General features: G+C 49.6%; 1 protein-coding gene across 4 annotated transcripts; it reads right to left on the bottom strand.

The window, feature by feature from the left end:
• Positions 1 to 1,639: 1,639 nt before the first annotated feature.
• LOC126640875 (cryptochrome DASH-like) lies at positions 1,640 to 18,090 on the bottom strand. Of its 4 annotated transcripts, XM_050317054.1 has the most exons (15): positions 17,959 to 18,090; positions 17,660 to 17,832; positions 16,450 to 16,543; positions 15,982 to 16,112; positions 14,409 to 14,557; positions 13,495 to 13,583; positions 11,767 to 11,840; positions 10,152 to 10,241; positions 8,544 to 8,623; positions 8,038 to 8,097; positions 6,839 to 6,996; positions 4,368 to 4,487; positions 3,270 to 3,446; positions 2,293 to 2,455; positions 1,983 to 2,015 (listed from the first exon to the last, which is right to left on the bottom strand). In XM_050317054.1, exons 1-14 carry the CDS (start codon positions 18,013 to 18,015, stop codon positions 2,300 to 2,302), a joined length of 1,608 nt encoding a protein of 535 aa, XP_050173011.1. In that variant the 5' UTR covers positions 18,016 to 18,090; the 3' UTR covers positions 1,983 to 2,015; positions 2,293 to 2,299. The 4 variants fall into 4 exon arrangements, with proteins under 4 accessions (XP_050173028.1, XP_050173020.1, XP_050173003.1 ...); XM_050317071.1 differs by lacking the exon at positions 2,293 to 2,455 and having other exon boundaries at positions 1,640 to 2,015; XM_050317063.1 differs by having other exon boundaries at positions 1,972 to 2,420.
• Between the last annotated feature and the right edge of the window lie 597 nt (positions 18,091 to 18,687).

Here is an 18,687-nt window from a genome sequence, read left to right on the forward strand (position 1 = left end):
TCCCGGTTCAATTCGGGAAGGACACTGAGGTGCTGGAGCAGGTCCAGAGAAGCGCGTCGAAGCTGGGGAAGGGTCTGGAGAGGGCTGGGGGAAGAGCGGCTGGGAAGGTGCCCGGTGGGAAAGGACCTGGCAGTGCTGGTTGACAGTAAGTGAACATGAGCCAGGTGTGCCCAGCTGGCCAAGAAGGCCAATGGCATCCTGGCTTGTATCAGGAATATGTGGCCAGCAGGAGCAGGGAAGTGATTCTTCCCCTGTACTCAGGACTGAGTGAGGCACCTCCAGTCCTGTGTGCAGTTCTGGGCCCCTCTCAAGAAGAAAGACATTGAGGTGCTGGAGCAGGTCCAGAGAAGGGCAGGGAGCTGGTAGAGGGTCTGGTGCACAAGTCTGATGAGGAGCAGCTGAGGGAGCTGGGGGTGTTTAGCCTGGAGAAGAGGAGGCTCAGGAGAGACCCCACTCTCTAAAACTCCCTGACAGGAGGTTGCAGCCAGGTGAGGGTCGGTCTTTTCTCCCAGGCAAATAGCGACAGGACAAGAGGACACGGTCTTAAGATGCACTAGGGGAGGTTAAGGTTGGACATCAGGGAAGAATTTCTTCACAGAAAAAGTCATTAGACATTGGAATGGTCTGCCCGGGGAGGTGGTGGAGTCACTGTCCCTGGAGGTGTTTAAGGAAAGACTGGACTTTGCACTGAGTGCCATGGTCTGGTTGACACGGTGGTGTTGGGTCACAGGATGGACTCCATGATTTCAGAGCTCTTTTCCAACATAACTGATTCAGTGATTCTCTGATTCTCCCACTGGGCTTTGTCCAAATGTACTGCCCTGCCCCGCAGACAGGAACCTGTGCTGTGGGTCAGGGGAGACACTTCTGCCAGAGGGAGGAGTGCTGTCACTAAAGCTGTTTTACTTTATTGCCCCCACCAAATCACCCCCCGATGGGTACATTCCTGCCCAGCCCCCTAATACAACAAGCAGTGGGATTATTAATGCGGCCCTGCCAGGGTGGGTGTTCAAAACCACTTGGTTTGTCTCCTTTTGGCAGAAAAACCTGCTTTTGTGTTCCTTAAAAATTCATTTCTCATCCAGACCTGAACTCATCTACCCAAGTGAGCATTCAGAGATTTTACAGAATTACAGTTATTCCTTAAGAAAGAGGCCCAGTGGATCCCTAGTGGTTATAAATCCAGAGCCACGTCCCATCTTTATGGGTCACAGTTGGGGGGACCTGGGCTGACCCTCAGGTGACAATGCTCCATGACAGCACAAATACTGCCATCTCCAAACTCCCAAACTCTTCCATCGAGTAGAACATTCTGCATAAAAATAAAATTTAAAAAAAAAAAAAAAAAAAAAAAAAAAAAGTAAAAATGGCCAGGGAACCATTTTAAACTGTTTTGGCAATGAGTACAAAATACAATTCTTGGTTGTGAACTGAACACTTCCCATTTTCCAGACTGGCACCAAAAGCAACAGGGTGCTGCAAAGACTTCAGGGAAGTTTTCAAGAGGAACATACTGATTCTCCAAAGTATTGCAGGAAACTCAGTAAAAGAACATCCTCTGTCTGTGGATCTCTGGGAGAATGAGGAGAATAAAATATTCCACTAGCAAAACTTTTAATTGCACAGCAATTTGTTGCTTTAAAGCTTAAAACCACGAAAAATTAGCATAAGAAAGTTCAGTTGTGACTGAAAACATGCCACATAAACCATCATCTCCAGTTTGTAAGAAGAGGTGCTGACAGACAACCTCCAAATATCCTCATCTAGAGGGTGTCCCAGGGGACACTGGACAGGAGATTCCGAGTTACTGTACCAGGCCAGACCCGCATCACTGGTTGTTCAAGGACATCAACCATTATCCAGGCATCCTGAACAGCGAAACCTCCAACTGGGTGCTCCTCCAGCCTTCAGCAAACATCTTTCTTGCGAGAGAAGTAAAAATCTATCCCTCTGTCCTTGTGCTGTGCTGGTGCCTGTGCAGGTCCCCTCCTGCCCCTGGGATGGGGACTCCCTCCCTGTGGCAAATGAAACATGAACAGTGAGAGATTTTCTGATGCTTCAGAGTGAATCTGGTCCCAAAGCAGTGCTGAAATGCAGGAAAATGTGGACAGGGCACTTCTGCTCCCCAGGTCCACTACAAAGGCAGGAAGGCCCGACAGGCACAGCTCTAGGCTTGGATTTAGGAAACCAGGGTTTTTGGTAAGGTGAACTGGAAAAGTTGATCAAAGTGGAACTCTTGCCTGGCAGGGGAGTTTTTTGGCTTCAAGTCACTGCCTCAAACCAGTGTCTCACCAAGGAGCTACTTCATAGAGTCCCTTCTCTGATCCCAGGAGGTTAGTAATCCAGGCCCTCCACCAGCATGGCTGAAGCAGAAGGCTTTGCTTCCACAAAACTTTCCACTCATGGCAAAGGAATCTGGCCTGAAAAATTTGGTATTGCACCTCGGGATTAAAACCTGAAATGGAGACATGCATCATTCTTCACTGAACACAGTATGACACCTAAATTTGAGCCTCCACAAAGTATCCTCACCTGGGAGGAGGCAGGGATTAAGAAGAGTGGGGAAGGCAAAATGCTGAAAAATCGTTGTAATACACAAGAATTTGTCACATCCATTTCCTTCCACACCCAGCTCCTCCAAGAGCAGCAGCCCAGGCAGCAGATACAGGCTTTGACATGTTGCAGGATCAGAATCTCAATCTGTCCCTGTTCTAAAGGGGAGATACACTCGAAAAGCCAAGTGCAAGGGCCAGTCCCCAGAGTTACAGGTCTGCTGACTCCAGTTTGGATTCACTCAAGCATGGCAGGAAGTTGGTTGTTTCTCCACCTCCTGAGCACAGAGGACAGGGAGTTGGCTCCTCTCTGCCCATCTGCATCAGGGGGTGGTCAGGCCATGCAGGCCTTGGAGATTCCCCATCCCTCCCTGCTGGCCAGTGGGGCTGCCAGGAAGGATGCTTTGAAGGACGTGCTCTGGCTAAGCCCTGCTGACTATACGAGGCTGATGGGATAGAGAAGCAGCTAAAATTTACATCATTCACCACAGCAGGTAGGACAGACAGAGCTAAATAACCCTGGCTGCAGAGTCCCTGTGCAGGGCTGGACCACTGCTGGGGGGTAACGTGACTTTGCATTAAAGCAGTTTTTTCCTTTAATACCTAAGAGAGAAGAGCAGAACTCACAGACACTCCTACAGACACAGAGCAGGCCTCCTGGAGCCCTCCCACCCCATCCCAACCTTCCCACCCCATCCCAACCTTCCCAGTACTCACGGGCCTCTGGCTGATGTGTCGGCTCCACTCTGGGGCTGTCACAACTGGCTGTGGGTAGGTCTCACCTAGAGTTACTCCTGCCTGGGAGAGAGCAGCACTGCTCAGTGCCCAAGGGCTGTGGATATCTGCTCCCTTTATGCCCTGGAGCTCTGGGACCCACAGCCGGACGTAATCCCCCTGCAAACAGAACCAGCGGGACAGGATCCACTCAGTAACAACCTCCAAGTACTTCCCGGCAAGGGTTTCTCAACAGGCAAGAGAGAAGATGGATTTCCAGGTAGAGAAGCTGGTGTAGTACAGCATCAGTTACCTCTGACAAGCCTTAGCCTGTCCTGCATTAGTGCCTTAAGAGAGACTTGGATGCTGGAGTTCTCCCAGGCTCACTCTGCAGGCAGAGGAGGGAGACAGAGGTGCATTTTGATACTGTTCACCTGCACTGTTCAGGACATCCTGTGATGAAGTCACTCCCGAGAAGTTTCCAGTGACTGAAGGAAATTAGGATGACTAGCTCAACTGCACACTCCTGTGTTCCTGAATCTCTCCTATTAACTCTACTTTTGTGTCCCTTCATAGGGCTGATTTCTGGTTTCTTGTCAAATCCTGCCAGCTACAGTGCTGACAGGCAATAGTACAGCCTGCCAAGAAGTGTGGGAACAGGTAATCCAGTGTGTGAGCAATTTACCTGCTCCCACCACTTAGAGAGTCAGAGGAGTCACAGGTTTAATCTACTTTCCAGCACCTCCCAAGGAGCAGCTCTGCCTCTCTGGTCACTCCTGAGTTCTCAGAGAAGCTGCTCTGTGCCCAAGGAAACGTCTGTGTGAGGCACTGGTGGGATGTGGCTGTTACCCAGAAGAAAGGGTGATGAAACACTGAACACATAGACCAGGGCAGGGAAGGCACGTGAAGCACCAGCCTCCCTGGGGACAGCAGCAGATTGTCAGCGTCACATCTTCCCGTGCACAGCGAGGAACCTGCCTGGCTGTTGGCAAGGAGACACAAGAACTGCTTTTGCAGCAGTAGCCACGCTGCAGATTGATCTCCCCTGCTCCCTGGAAATACCACAAAATGCTCATTGTTAAACAGCCAAACAAGACTTACATTCCCATCGTAATCCAGGCCTTGTTTAATCATGTTAAACTTCCTGTTGTCCCGTGGGTCATTGCCAATGCCAGCGCTGTATAACCAGTTGCCATAATTGCTGCAAACATCGTAATCCACCTTGGGAACAGAGGGAGAAAACAGTAAGAAGAGCAGGGCTGGCCCTCAGTGAGTCTTCTCTCCCCAGTCCACCCCTTAGCTCAAGGGAAAAATTCCTTGCATGGCAATCACTCTGGGGTGGTCAGAGCCCTCCCAGGTTGTAGGTACAGACATCTGGCTGCTTTTTACACCTGGGATCAGCTTCCCAGGTCACTTCACTTCATGGTCCTTAACTCAGTGACACCTATAAAAGCCTAACCAAAAATCTCTTTCTCAATTTCCCTTTTTCAAAGAAAATCCTTCTCCTTCTGCCATCATCTGGCAGACTTCACAACAACAAGCCCTAGATTTTGTGTGCTCGTATTCCGAAACAGCAGTAGCCCAGAGCATTTCAAATATGAGAGAAAATTCTTCCTGACCAGTTACCCAGGCACCACAGACTGACAGAATCATGACAGTGTGTATAAAGATGCAAACAATGCAGTTTTCTCCTAGTTTTCTCTCGTCAAGTTATTCCTCATCTAAGCAACTAAAAAGCTCTCAAGGGTGCTTATGTAAAATGAAACAAGGCTTCTGGAACTGGCACAAATGAGAGCAGAACACAGCCCGATCCAAGGGCTCTTCAGCTGGGCAGCAGGGCTTAAATCCAACACCAGGAGCTTTCCAGTTGTAGGACAGTTCAAACCCAGCTCAGGAGGGGAGTGGAACTGATAGCAAGGAGGGTGTGGGATCTCTGGGCATTCCCAGGAACGGTGTCTGTGGTGCAAAAGCAGCAGCTATGGCAAAAAGAGCTGGCTCAGTGCTGTTCTCCCTTTACTGCAGTCACAGCAACAACCAGTCCACACAGGGATTTTTCCAAAAAATCCCAGCCACTGCTCAAAGTGAGGAGCTCAATGCACCTGGATGGCAGAAGGCACAGGAAATGGGTTCTGCCGAATTCCCCTTTCTCTGCAGAGACCCTGAGTGCCGGGGTCAGGGTGATCAGCAGCCAGCTTTGCTCCCTGTGCTCCAGGCTTCCCCTTCCCAGCAGCACTTCCTCCAGCCCGTGAGATGAAGGGAAGAAAGATGCCATGGGAGGCCTGACTGAGTGATTAACGTGCAGGAAAGCCTGTGTGGGAGGCAAGGGCAAATTCAAGGGGGACTGGAGGAGGCAGGCTCATTTCCCCCCTCAGCCTTGCCCCTTCCTGGCATTCTCTTGTGTTTGTTTCTCTGCCTTTCCTTGGGGCCTGACCCTGGGAATGAAGTCAGTGAAGTCAGAGCTTCCAGCAAAGCTGGCAACATCCACGTCTATAGGAATAAATGTAGGTAATACAGGGAGCATCTTTCTAGTACGAGACCTTCCAGGTCTTCCTCACTTATGGAATAGGACCTGGAAAGCTCTTGTTCTTATGTGGGAAAGCACAGAGCTACCAAAACCCCTTCTGGAGGATCCTGAAGTCATGCACAGTGTTTTTGTGCAAGCCCACTTGCTGCTCACGGCACTGGCATGGGAAGAGCACCCAGATCTTCCTCCTGAAGCCAAAGCCATGTCAAAGCCCAGCTCCAAGGAAGTTCAAAAGAAAAAAAAATCTGCATTCACAAAAAAAAAAATTTCTTTTAATTGCAGATAATGGTGAGGCAACTGGGCTTTCTGTGTCCTTCCAGCACTCTTAGTGAGCAGAGTTCCCTGACCAGCAGTAGCCTCTTGTATCCCACACACAATAATATGAGGCTGACGTGAGTATTTGGCCTTTTTCAGTGAGTACCAGAAGGATCTATGGGGACTGGGGTCAGAGAAGTGACCCAGCCATTTAACTGAGCTTGCACAGCTGCTGATTGATATATGAGACAGGAACTGGTGCTCCAGCTGGCAGTAACTCACCAGAACGAAGAAGGATGCCTCCAGCCAGGGTGGAGCTCTCTGGAAGCTGATCCAGCCATTGTCCATACTTGCCTGTTCTTGACTACATGGCCTCCCTGTCCACAGCAATCAATGCAGAGATGCTGTGCCAGCACACATTTCTTTTTATGCTCTGTTTCTGGGCTGCCCTCCTCCCCAGCCTCTGGGGTGGCAGTCACTCACACAGAGCACTGTTAACATAATTTACGTTTTAAAGTTTTCTCAAGTGCGACAGATCTCTGGCTAAAACCCTGCGTGGAGGATCAAAACTATTACTGCAAACTTCCCAGCTGATGGCATCTTGGCTGATGGCAGCTTCAGTGTGGCAAAATTCCCTTTACTTATGCCAGCTTTGGGAAGTTTGTACCCTGCAAGCAGCAACACACGTGGACTTAGATCAGCCTGAAAACCACCGATCACCTCCTGTATCCTGTCCTGCCACTCAGGGCAGGGAGCACAGACAACTCAGGGTGCACAAAGGGTTCAGTCTTACCAGAAGGTATTCAAACCATTCTGCCCCCATCCTCCAGTCCAGGCCCAGGTCCTTGGTGAGGAAGCTGGCGACGTTCTGCCGCCCCCTGTTCGACATGAAGCCCGTGGCGCTCAGCTCTCGCATGTTGGCATCCACGAAAGGAACCCCGGTTTTGCCCTCTGCAGAGACCAAACACAGCGCTGGGACACAAGGACACTTTTGGGGCACTCCTAAAGCAACCTGTGGCCCTGCACTCACAGCCCTCCAAGCGGGAAAGACGGTGCCAGTGCGCAGGGGCAGGGTGAGATTTCAGTGAGGTTTAGCTGCAGGGCAGCCACTAAGACCCACTGGAAATTTAATGGGCAATCATACTAAAAAAATTGAGATAAGGAGAATTTTTGGCAAGGAAAAAAACCACAAAACCCAAAAACCAACAAAACCAAGGTACAGAAAAATTTCACACTGGAAAAACAATCAGGTGGTGGATCGCAGGGAATTTTGCAGAGTAAAATATACAGACAACAGTGAGATGGGCCAAGAACAGAAAGATTCTTGACAGGTGACTAATAGAGGGATGTACTGGACAAATCCCCAAGGGTTAGTATCTGAAAAGTAGAGAGTTTGTCTATTGTTAAGGAAAAGATTTACTCTGTCTGTGTGATTTATTGTATCCTGTGTGCAAATGCATACACGTGGCATTAACACGAGAAAAGATATATAGGTGTGTATTTCACTGATTCTGATGCTTTAATCTGTTAATCTCTCTAAATTTTGAGATCTTATGCTTGCTATTGATGTTACAATATAAAAGCTAAAGGAAAGGCTACAGAATTACAAAAGATGTGGTTTCTTCTAAGTTTGTTTTAACCTCGTAACCAAAAACAAACAGAAGAACCAAACGTAGCAGGCTTGGCAACCTAACATTGATAAGAAGGGCTGGTCAGGCTCTGTGTGACTAAACAGAAGGGACCAGCAGGTGACAAACACTTCCCCCTTGAGCAGGAAAATCTTAACTGCAGAACCTGGCCACTCGTGACACCCTGTGGTCCTGCTCAGGGTGGGAAGGGAAGCCAAGCATCCTGCACACACCCCCATGCACTGGTGGTGCCAGTTGAAATGACAGCTCCCTGCAGAGGCCCAGCCAGCCTCAGGGCACGTGTGAACACGCAGGCACGTGGAAACCAAGGGCACACCCAGCCAAACCTGCAGTTTCTACTGACCTTTCCAGCAGTTGAAGAGCTGAAGGTCATTTTTCCAGGGGATCTCTTTGCTTTGAAGCCCTATTGGGAAAAATAATGAACTGCTGATGAAGAAATACTGACACAGGCAGTTACTCACACAACACCACAGCCTGAGGCACCTTGGTTGACACAAGGCATCGGGGTGAAGCTCGTCCTCTCAGTGCCATTATAGAGAATCCTTCTGCAAAGGTTTAGAGACGGCCCATTCCTCCTTCCAGATGTTGCAAAGGGGTATCTTTTATATACAGAGGATGCTCAAGCCCTAACAGATTTTGATTATTTCTTTTGTTGATGTTTGCTCTTTTTATTTTTATTTTATTAAATTAAAGCCGACTCAGCGTCCACACAGTGTCCACCACCGTGGTGGTCACACCACTGCTTTGAGAAGAACATTTGTACAAGTGAATGGCAGCAGCCTCTTCTCTTGTTTTCCCTGTGGTGAGACTGCACCTCTCCTCTCCAAGTCCAGCGATCCAAATACACACCTCTCGGCGAGAAAATCCTCCTGCCGTACTTCAGGGCCACGAACCGAAAGTAATCCCTCCACAGCAGTTCAAACAGGACCCTGAAACACAAAGCCATGTCTCTGTCTCACTGTGGGCCAGACGAAATCACTGAATCAGGATTTTGCTTCCACGGCAACCCATCGTTAACACCGTGAGGTTTATCCACAATTTCATGGACCTGCCCATGATACCAGCTCTTTCCCGAGCCTGCTCACCTGGCTTGCATCTGGATGACTAAAGGGAAAGCAAACTTTTCATGAATCACCTGGGAAGCTTTCCTCAGCTCGAGTGCAGGAGCAGAATTTCAGGAAACGGTGTTTTCCATCCATCCCTACTGGGATGCAATTCTCCAAAGAGCAAGGCGAGGGCCTGACTCAGCTTCACGCTTCCTCATGAACAAGTGTGTCAGCACATTCCTGAGAGCCTTGCCTTGATTTAAGCAATAACCTTTGTGAGGGACTTAAAAGACACCTTTCAAAAGTGGTTTATGGTGCTCTAGCTCATGAGATCAGGTGGCAGGCCCACCTCAGCCTCTGTTACCTGCTTCAGCTCTCTGGCATATTGGGAACATTCTGCTCAGCTGATGTCTAGGCTGATAAGACCTTTCTGGAAAATCTCATTACAAAACAAGATACTGTCCAAATGCTAAAAACTGGTGTCATAGTGCTGAGGTTCAATGAGACACCCTCATGTGCAGCCACCACGACCTGTACTTTACTGTACCATTGTCTGCAGTGCCTGGGAGCTTGACAGATTCATTTTGATAATTATTAATCACTTTAAAATGCTAAAATCACCACGGCACCCCAGCTGCCAGCAGGCTGGCTATTAGATGGAAAAACATGAGGATGTTCATTTCTTGAAATCTTTCTTAATTGTCTTCTAAGAGAAAAACAACCCCAAACACACACTCGAAGAGTGTTGATATTTTATCTTTCATTTGAATTTTAATGAAATTGAGTATTTTGGACAGAATTGTTGGCAATATGTTCTACCCGTTCTTCACCAACCACTGTGCTGTTTGACATGTTGCAAACGTAACAAGCCAATATGAATGTGAAGTTCTAGAGTTTGCACAGACTTTCTGGTTTGGGGTTTTTTTGCCATCCATGTCTAGTGTTAGGCCAGGCTCTAATAGGAACCTGCTTCTCCATGAGAGTGATTTGTACAAGTCACACAGTTGCTGAGATTTTGGGGTGAAACCCTGCTCGTATCCTTGGCATGAGAAACCCTTTAGCTTTTATTTGTAAATCGTTCTTCCTTCCCATCTAGCCCATAATAACAGTACAGAGACAGATGGTGCTGATTTACTGACATCGTTTTTAAAAATCATAAACCACAATTTCCCAGCAATAATAATGACAACTGGCATTCATAATCTCTACTTGCAAAGTGCCTAAAGCCTCTGGGTGTCAGAGGCAGGCTAATAAATCCTGAAAGAGAACTGCAGTGCAACGCAGAGGAACCAGGCAGCAAGCACAGGAAAAACAAACATTAATTAAGGAGTTAACAAATGACTCTCCTGTGCGTGAGATGCTGGTTTCCTATTCAGAGAAAACAACCCATGCTGATGGTGCAAGGACATACCAGTATGTGCTCTGATTTGCTGTTCTCTCTCTTTCGTACTTCTGGATCTGCTCATAGATGTACCGAGGTGAGATGCAGCCCAGCGCCAGCCTGAAAGCAGAGGAATCGTGTCCTGAATGCCATGAGGGACTCACAGCTCAGAGGGAGTGGGGGGGGCACTTCTGTGTCGAGTTGTTGTCTAAAAGGTTTTGCTGGGTTTGCAGTTTTGCCCCAAAGGGCTTTAATCAAGTTGCGCAACTTCTTTGCAACTCCTCAAGAGAGAGAATCCGCTTCCGAGAAACAAAATCCTCCCCTTCCCAGCACGTGGCTGTCACAGCAGCCTCCAAGCTACGGAGACAAATCATTTCTCACAAGTCTGACCAGTTTTGCCTGAATGATTTGATCAGCTGGTGACTTAGTGCACCAGTGACAAACCCAAAGCGGATCTCAAACGCCAACCTCTGCATCGCCTGTCCTACCTGTCCTTGTACTACAAACCTCCTTATTATGTGCCAGGGCTCCTTTTCCTGCAGAACCTCCATGTCTTACCTGAGCAACCACAGAAGGCTCACTGAAAATCTGAGGCCAGGCAGGAAACCCAGGGAATCAAACCCCACTGGGCTCCTTCCATTTGTTCCAAATAAACGCTGTGCAAGACAGGAAAGAGCTTGCCCAAAGACTCCAAGCCCATCACACAGGGGTTAAGGAACAACTTTTACCTTGATTTTCCTAGAAATGCATTTTACTGCCATTTCCACTATGGCCTGTGGAAACATTTGATGTTCTAATGAATTCTGGAAAACAGGAAGAAAGAGCCTGAAGAGTTTTTCCTTAACTGTTGAGCAGTACTGACACTTAGAAATGGCCAGTATGAGATGGGAACGAGTGGCTGCAATCTGAGCCACTCTGATTTTGATTATCTGACAGGTAGGAACATTTTGAGGCAGGCAGATCTGGACTGTCTGCTCTGGGCAAATGGCCAGCTTGGAAAAGCTCGAGTGGAGCCACAAATAAACTTGCGCAGCTTCAGTGGGATCCCGACTGGGGTTCCGAAGTGCCACCAGATGGAGCCATCTACTGCAACCATCAAAGCACAAAGCTAGGTGAAAACAAGAAATCCTGACCTGTAACAGCCCCAGAAAACCATTTCACATTGCAATTCTGTCAGGATAACATTCCAGATGCTCTCAGCTTAGGCCGAACTGGGTTCTGCTGCTGCAGTTTCAGCAGTCTGGAATTAACTCTGCCCCTTCCAGCACCAGAGACTAAACCACCTAACCAGGAGTCAACAAAGAAGAGATCCTTTTGCAATAGGAATAATTAGAAGTGTCTCTGCTCCCCCTAGAAGGAGAGAATGGCAGTGAGGTGAGGTGACTTGCCCCACACTACTCAGGAAACCAGGACTGGATCAGGTTCTGCTACAACCCTCTCAATGCAGGGAAGCTGTGCTGCTTCCCTGCCTGCTCCCAACCACCCCTCCCACTGCTACTGCTACAGGGCAGGAGTTCCCAACTGCAGGAATGTTCCCAGGGAACCACACCTAGACCCCTACCCATGCCCAGTAGCACTCAGCAGACAGGTAACATCAGCTTGGGATGGGAGCAGAAAAGGAGTTTTCCACAACAAAAATCTTTACCATGGTGCAAATTTGGTTGAGTAATCCATTCCCACCAGCCCATTCCGAGACTCCTTGTAAGATGCAACCAGGTTCTGTTCGAGCAAAAGAAACAAAAGGTTTGAATACTTTACAAACAACTTGCTAAATATGTTTTCTCTCCTTCTGGAGGCAGAGCAATCTGGCAGGGCTGGGCTCCCTCTCATGGCTGCCTGCAAGGATTACACAGCTGCCAAATTCCTGCCTCCAGCGCAGGTTACAATTGCTAAGGGGCTGTTCTACCTCACCGGGGAAGACAGTATGTGAGTTACAAAAAAAGAAGGAACAGGTTTTCCAGCACTTGGTTGTGTTAATGCTTGACCAAGAGCAGAAGCTGTGCACGGTTGTGCTCATTTTGGCTGGGATGGAGTTAATTTTCTCCACTGTAGCTGGTCTGGGGCTGTTTTGGATTTGTGCTACAAGCAGTGCTGATAGCACAGCAGTGTTTTCGTTGTTGCTGAGCAGGGCTCACACAGCCTCAAGGCCCTTTCTGCCTCTCTCACCACCCCACCCTGAGCAGGCTGGGGGTGCACAAGGAGGTGGGAGGGGACACAGCCAGGACAGCCGACCCCAGCTGGCCCCAGGAGTATCCCAGACCGTATGATGTCACGGTCAGAACATAAAGCTGGGTAAGGAGGAGGTGGGGATGTTTGGAGTAGTGCCTGTTTGTCTTCCCAAGTAAATGTTAGGTGTGGTGCATCCCTGCTTTCCTGGGGGTGGCTGAGCACCTGCCCACTGATGGGAAGTATTAAATGAATCCTCGGCCCTGCCTATGCATGAAGCTTTTGCTTTCCCTAATTAACTGTCTTTACCTCAACTTTTCTCAACTTTTACCCTTCTGAATCTCTCCTCCATCCCACTGGCAGGGACTGAGTGAGCAGCTGCTTCGGGCTGAGCTGCCTCCTGGGGTTAAACCAGGACAATGATCCCCAACAGCACAGGAATGCAGGAACTTCCTCAGCACAGCTGAAAGGATGCCCTGTGGCTCTGGACACAGCACAGTTCCTAACCCATCTCAGATGGAGAGATGCCCCCCACCTTTATCCACAAAGCTGGTGGGGTCTAATGCTGTCAAAAATCAGCACACGGGTCTTTGAATTCACACAAGGCAAATTTAAGGCAGTTCCTCAAACTAGGCCAGGAAGAAGTCCAAAAACTGGCTGCACAGACAAAATGCAGTCAGCAGCAGCTTCACTCCACCAAAGCAAAGGAGCAACAAGTAGCTGTAATTATTGGCTGCAAGTTTTTAAACCAGCCTACAGGAGCCTCCAACTATTTATAACTGTGGGCAGAACTTGGGTTAGTTGTTCCTCACCCCAATTGCAAGTGCAGCCCCTTCAGGCCACTTTTCACTCCTCCAAAATGGAGGAACTACATTGCTGATGATGTGGGACAGGAGAAAAGGCAAATCAAGGTAAAGGAGCTAAAAACTTTTGTCCCAATTCCCAAAAATTAACAAAAAAAAGAACTTCAGAGAGATGGCCACTGAACTAGGTTCCCAAGTATTTGGCATACATTCCCAGATCCTGGATGACTTCTTTTTCATCTAATTTGTCTCCCTGAAAAACTGAAATAATGCTAATTCCCTCCTTTGCAAAGTGTTATCCAGGAGCTAAGGAAATATTATTAGGAAGTGACATTGCAGCCTCACCTGCTTGCACAGCCCTGTGCTCAAAGGGGAGGATGTAGGCAAGGAAATGCAAGAGTTACCGTGTCCCAGAAATAATACTGCAGTCTCATTAAAGCCTGGGTCTCTCCTCCACTGCAGGGGAAGGCTGTTCGTGGATCAGTCACAGGATCTGCCACAGAAAACACCATCACCTTGTTACCCCCTTGGAAAGGTAGGGAGCTTAAAATCCAGGGTTTGCTCAGCAGTAGGGATGTCTGCTTTCGGGACATGAGAGATTGTGTGGTCTTCCTTCAAAGTAAGGGTCACATCAAACATATTAAAAAGCACTAAGAGGATGTTTTCTGCCCAGCTGCAGAGCAGATCCTTCACAGGGAATTTACCTTCATTTGGTGTATGAGTGGGCAGAGGTTTAGTTACAGTTGAAAGGGCAACCACTGCCTCCATGTGTTCATTCTCAGAAAGAGACGTATCACAGAATCATAGAATGACAAAATGGGTTGTGTTGGAAGGGACCTTAAAGTTCATCTCTCCCCACTGCCATGGGCAGGCACACCTTCCACTAGCCCAGGTTGCTCCAAGCCCCCTCCAACCTGGCCTTGAACACTTCCCTTTCTGGGCAACCTGAGCCAGGGCCTCCCCACCCTCACAGGGAAGAATTTCTTCCTAACATCTAATGTAAATCTCCTCTCTTTCATTTATCTCTTGAGCACTTGTTGCCTCTCCATCTTTACGAGGAGACACCTTTTCTGTGAAAGAGTATGATGTGCAGTGCACGATGTTTGGTTTGTATCAACCACCTGAGCTCAAGCACAGCCAGTACAGGTACCTACTTCACCTTGGCTGCATGTCTGGGTTCTGGGAATCTGGAGCAGCAGGAAATCATTTCCTTTGTACAAAACCATGTTTTTAAAACCAGATCTAAATAGGATATATTTAAGAACAGGATCTGGGTGGGATTTCATGGGAGCACAACTGCCAAGTTGAGTTTTCTTACCCTTCTGTCCGAAATCCTCCATTGTAGGGATGGCCCCTTCTTCCAGCCCTGGAGCCAGAGGCTTTAGCTGCTCTGCCATCTGCAGGGTTGGCCGCACCTTCGCCTCGGATTCCACCGCTCTTCGGAAATGGGTGTAGACGTCGGGCAACCTGCACGGGTGACAGCACAGTCAGGTCTCTGCAGGGTGGTTTCCTTGGCCCCTGCACACAGCACTCACTCCCCTTCCACAGGGGCAGGATTAGCATTCCAGGCTGAGCACATGCTTGTGACACCTCTCTATTTGAATCCTACCAGGCACAATGGAGGAAGATGCCCCCAGGGCTAGCAGCCTTCAGTCCTTTGCCCAATTTCTTTCTGCTTCTGATGCAAATTGTGCCTTTTCAATTTAAGGCGTGTCCATGAGGGACAGATTTCTCTCACCCAACTTCTAATTAACACACAAGGCTGACCTGAGTGTAAAAATCTGCAACCTCCTGGTGCCTTTTCAGCCAAAGGAGAGAGAAAGGCACTTTCATGGCCTGACTCTTCTGCCCTGTTTTATTTACATTTTCTACAGAATACTGTGGATCACTCAAACTCCATCAACTACACCCCATGTGACTACTGAGGGAGCCACAAAAGACTCCACAGGCAAAGGGCTGCTGTCACAGGCAGCTGCATTCAGTCAGAGGGGGAAATGGAGCAATCCGGGCCAATGTCCCAGGAGTGTCACCAATGATGTGGCCAGCAGGACCAGTGCAGTGACCATCCCCCTGTACTTGGCACTGGTGAGGCACCTCAAATCCTGGGTTCAGTTCTGGGCCCTACAAGAAGGACATTTTGGTGCTGGAGCATATTCAGAGAAGGGAACAGAGCTGGGGAAGAGTCTGGAGCACAAGTCTGATGAGGAGCAGCTGAGGGAGCTGGGGTGGGGCTCAGCCTGGAGAAAAGGAGGCTCAGAGGGGACCCTATTGCTCCCTACAATTACCTGAAAGGAGGTTGTAGCCTGGAGGGAGGGTCAGCCTCTTCTCCCAGATAACAAGTGACAGGGACCAGAGGAAATGGCCTCAAGTTGTGCCAGGGGAGGTTTAGACTGGATATTGGGGAAATCACTGAAAGGGTGATTAGGAATCACTGCCCAGATATATGGTTGATTCACCATCCCTGGAGGTATTTAAAAGCTTACATGTGGAACTTAGGGATATGGTTTAGTGGTGGGCTTGGCAGTTCTGGGTTAATGGTGATCTTTAAGGTCTTTTTCAACCTAAACTATTCTGATTCTATGTCACAAGGATTTTGAGGACTGCAGACTGAGTATCCAAACTGTTCTGGTCCAAACTGCTGGAAGGGCAAAGAGAAACCAGTCCTCAATAAACACTCCAACACAGGCCTTGGCTTTATGGACATTGAAGTGGAAATCCTTCTAGTGCAGAGGGATGAATGTGCCCCTTCCCCTTGATGAGCCATAAACACAGATGGACTAATGGGTCCCTTCCCTGTGGGACCAGATGACAAGGAGCCCTCCTGAATAGTTCACTGGAGTGAGAAACAAGTGGGACAGTGCAGGAGTGAGTGATGCCATGGAGCAGCCCACCTGGCAATGGGCCTGAAGGGAAGGTCATCCCGATGATACAGCGTGGATGCCCAGAATGTCTGAACCTTCACCCCGTGCTGCCTACACACCTGGCACAGCCCCTTCTCCACATCCAGCTCCTCCTGCGTGGCCTAGGGAGAACAAAACAGTGAGGCCAGGGCTGTGCAGCCCCAGCTCCCACGTGCACACAGACCCTGGTCCCTTGTCTTGCCCTCCTCCCTCATCTCCATGTTAAGCTCCATCCCTTTGGATGCACACACACAATCTCTGAGCCTTGCCCCAGCAAGGACTCCCACCCAGAGCCTACAGCATCCCCATCCCACGAACTATCCAGCTTCCCCAAGGTTAACACCACCACCCCCGAGAAAGGCTCCGAACACACAGGATCTGCATCACCATTTGGTTGTGAAAGGAACCTCTGCAACCTAATTTTATCCTTTACCTATGTCACTTCAGTATTTCCCTCACCTCCTCGTGGAAAGCCACAGCGCTGACAGAGCCCAGCTGAGTAATCAGATCACGGACCACATCTTCTGGCTTCCCCTTCCTCACAACCAGGGTACTACAAAAACAAAATATTGGCCTGAATTATTGTTATTTATGTGCACAGGAGGGGCCCTTGTCCCAGCCCAGGCAGGCACCCATGGACTAGTTCTCTACAGAGCACAGACCCTGTGTGGAGGCAGACAGACAGGATTTGACTAGCCTGCATTTTTTAGGAGCCACTGAACAGAGTTTGTAAGCCTCTGGGGCTTAGTTTGTGTCAAACATATTTCTGACACTCTGGATGCCTTAGAAAGGATGACCGGGCACAATGCCAGGCTGTTACCTAAAAGTGAATCTCTTCATCCTCACACACTAGAGATTGAAGAGCTGGCTGATGCAACTTGCCCAGAGAGGTGCCAGATGCCCCATCCCTGGAAACATTTAAAGTCAGATTGAATGGGGCTCTGAGGAACCTGTTCTGGTTGAAGATGCCCCTGCTCATTGCAGGAGGTTGGACTGGATGACCTTTAAAGCTCCCTTCCAACCCGAACTGCTCTGTGACTCTGTGATCTTTTGCTAAGCCAAGCCAGATATTTTCTGGTAATGGATTCTTCAGGCCCTGGTCTACCCCAACTATGGTTCTAAAGGCATAATAAAGGAGGCTGCTCTGGAGATCCCCTCACCACAGTGCAGCCTCCCAAAGACTGGGCTTAGAGGGACAGGGCATAAGCAGATGTAACTCTCCAGCCTCACAGGCCACAATCCATGTTGGTTGGTCTCAAGCCAGCTCCTAGGGAAAACTCCTAGGGAAACTCCTAGGGTCAAGGAAGGACACATGCCACAGTCCTTGCCTACACCTCAAGGGCTGCCACTCATGTCTCCAGTTGTCAGGGCTCTGGACAAAGCCCTCAAGGGTGACACCCATCTGTGGTATCTGATTTCAAGAAAGCAAAAAGCCCACATGGCAGAGCCTGGATGGCTCTTTGTTCCCTGTGCAGTGACCACAGCAAGTCATCTGAACAGTGGCTACATAAGGGATCTTACAGCACCTAACAGAAGGGCTGCGGCTCCCAGAAATAAAACACCATCAGAGCTCGGAGCACGGGACGTGATTTGAACTCACAGCACAGGTATGTGTTGGAAAAGAGTAGGAAAACAGAAATATCTGTGTTGTTTGCACGGTGCTTTGTACCTTCCTTTTTTCTTGAGCGTTTCCCTTAGATCCTTCACGCTTTCCAGCAAAAACCGGAGCCGGTGTGGCCCCGTCTTGGGGAAGCCGAAGCAGTGGGTGCCCAGGTGGTGCCGCGGGTCGAAGCAGTAGAGGGGGATCACGAAATCTGCGTTACCCTGAGCCCAGTGGAGCACCTGGGGAAAACACAGAGAGGGGCCAGCCGTGAGAGCTGCCGGGGGCGGGATGCGGCGGGCATCTCTCCCCGCCCTGCCCACCAGCGGATGGTGGCTATCCCCACGGAAACCCCCGGCGGGCCGTACCTGGTTATCGTGGGCGCGCAGGTCGCAGCGCAGCAGGCAGATGACCGCCCTCGACATGGTACCTCGGGGTTAGTCCTGCCTCTCCCGGCTGGGCTCTGTCCTGTGCCCGGCCCGGCTCTGCCTCCCTCTTCCCGGCCCCTTCATCCCGCCCCGCCGGGGAGGAGCCGTCCTGCCCCCGGCTCCGTGTCCGCCCCCGCCGCATCCCCGTGGGACGGGCACGTCCCGTCCCGCATCCCGGGAGGGCGGCGGGACCAGGGGAAGCTCACTTCCCTCGGTCCGGGATCCCAGAGCTTTTCCTCTCGCCAGAGCCCTGCCCCGGCCGGGCACACTTGTTGCTGATTTGGCCTGTTTGGTTTTGTGGTTTTATTTTTAACCTCGAAAATCTGTTTGTCTTCCACACATCAGCATCAGGAGGTTGCAGCCGGGTGACAAGTGAGCTGTAGATTAGCAATAGTGTATTTAGTTCTCAGCACTGAGAGAAGAGGCTGAAGTGAAGAGGCTTTGTCTCATCCTGTAGTGTTGGACACCAGTGATCACACATCCCTTACTCGCTGAATTGTCCCTCGGCATCCTCTTTTTTTTTTTCATTCAGCTACTCTCATAAGAGGAAACCATGCACAGGAACTGGCTGCCCCAGGGAAGTGGTGAAGTCACCATCCCTGGAGAGATTTAACAGACATGTAAATGTGGGGACACAGCTTAGAGGTGGATGTGGCAGTGTTGGGTTAA

Source organism: Myiozetetes cayanensis, unplaced genomic scaffold (genome assembly GCF_022539395.1).
Source record: "Myiozetetes cayanensis isolate MyiCay16 unplaced genomic scaffold, myiCay2020 scf1, whole genome shotgun sequence".
NCBI classification, from domain to species: Eukaryota; Metazoa; Chordata; class Aves; order Passeriformes; family Tyrannidae; genus Myiozetetes; species Myiozetetes cayanensis.

Bases quoted from the DNA above. Each gene is read 5' to 3' on its own strand.
- LOC126640875 (XM_050317046.1), bottom strand. From the start codon at position 18,015: ATGTCGAGGGCGGTCATCTGCCTGCTGCGCTGCGACCTGCGCGCCCAC. The intron at 16,113-16,449 runs GTGAGGGAAATA...TGTTCTCCCTAG, and splicing joins CTGTGGCTTTCCACGAGGAG to GCCACGCAGGAGGAGCTGGA. The intron at 11,841-13,494 runs GTAACTCTTGCA...TTGCTCGAACAG, and splicing joins AGTATTATTTCTGGGACACG to AACCTGGTTGCATCTTACAA.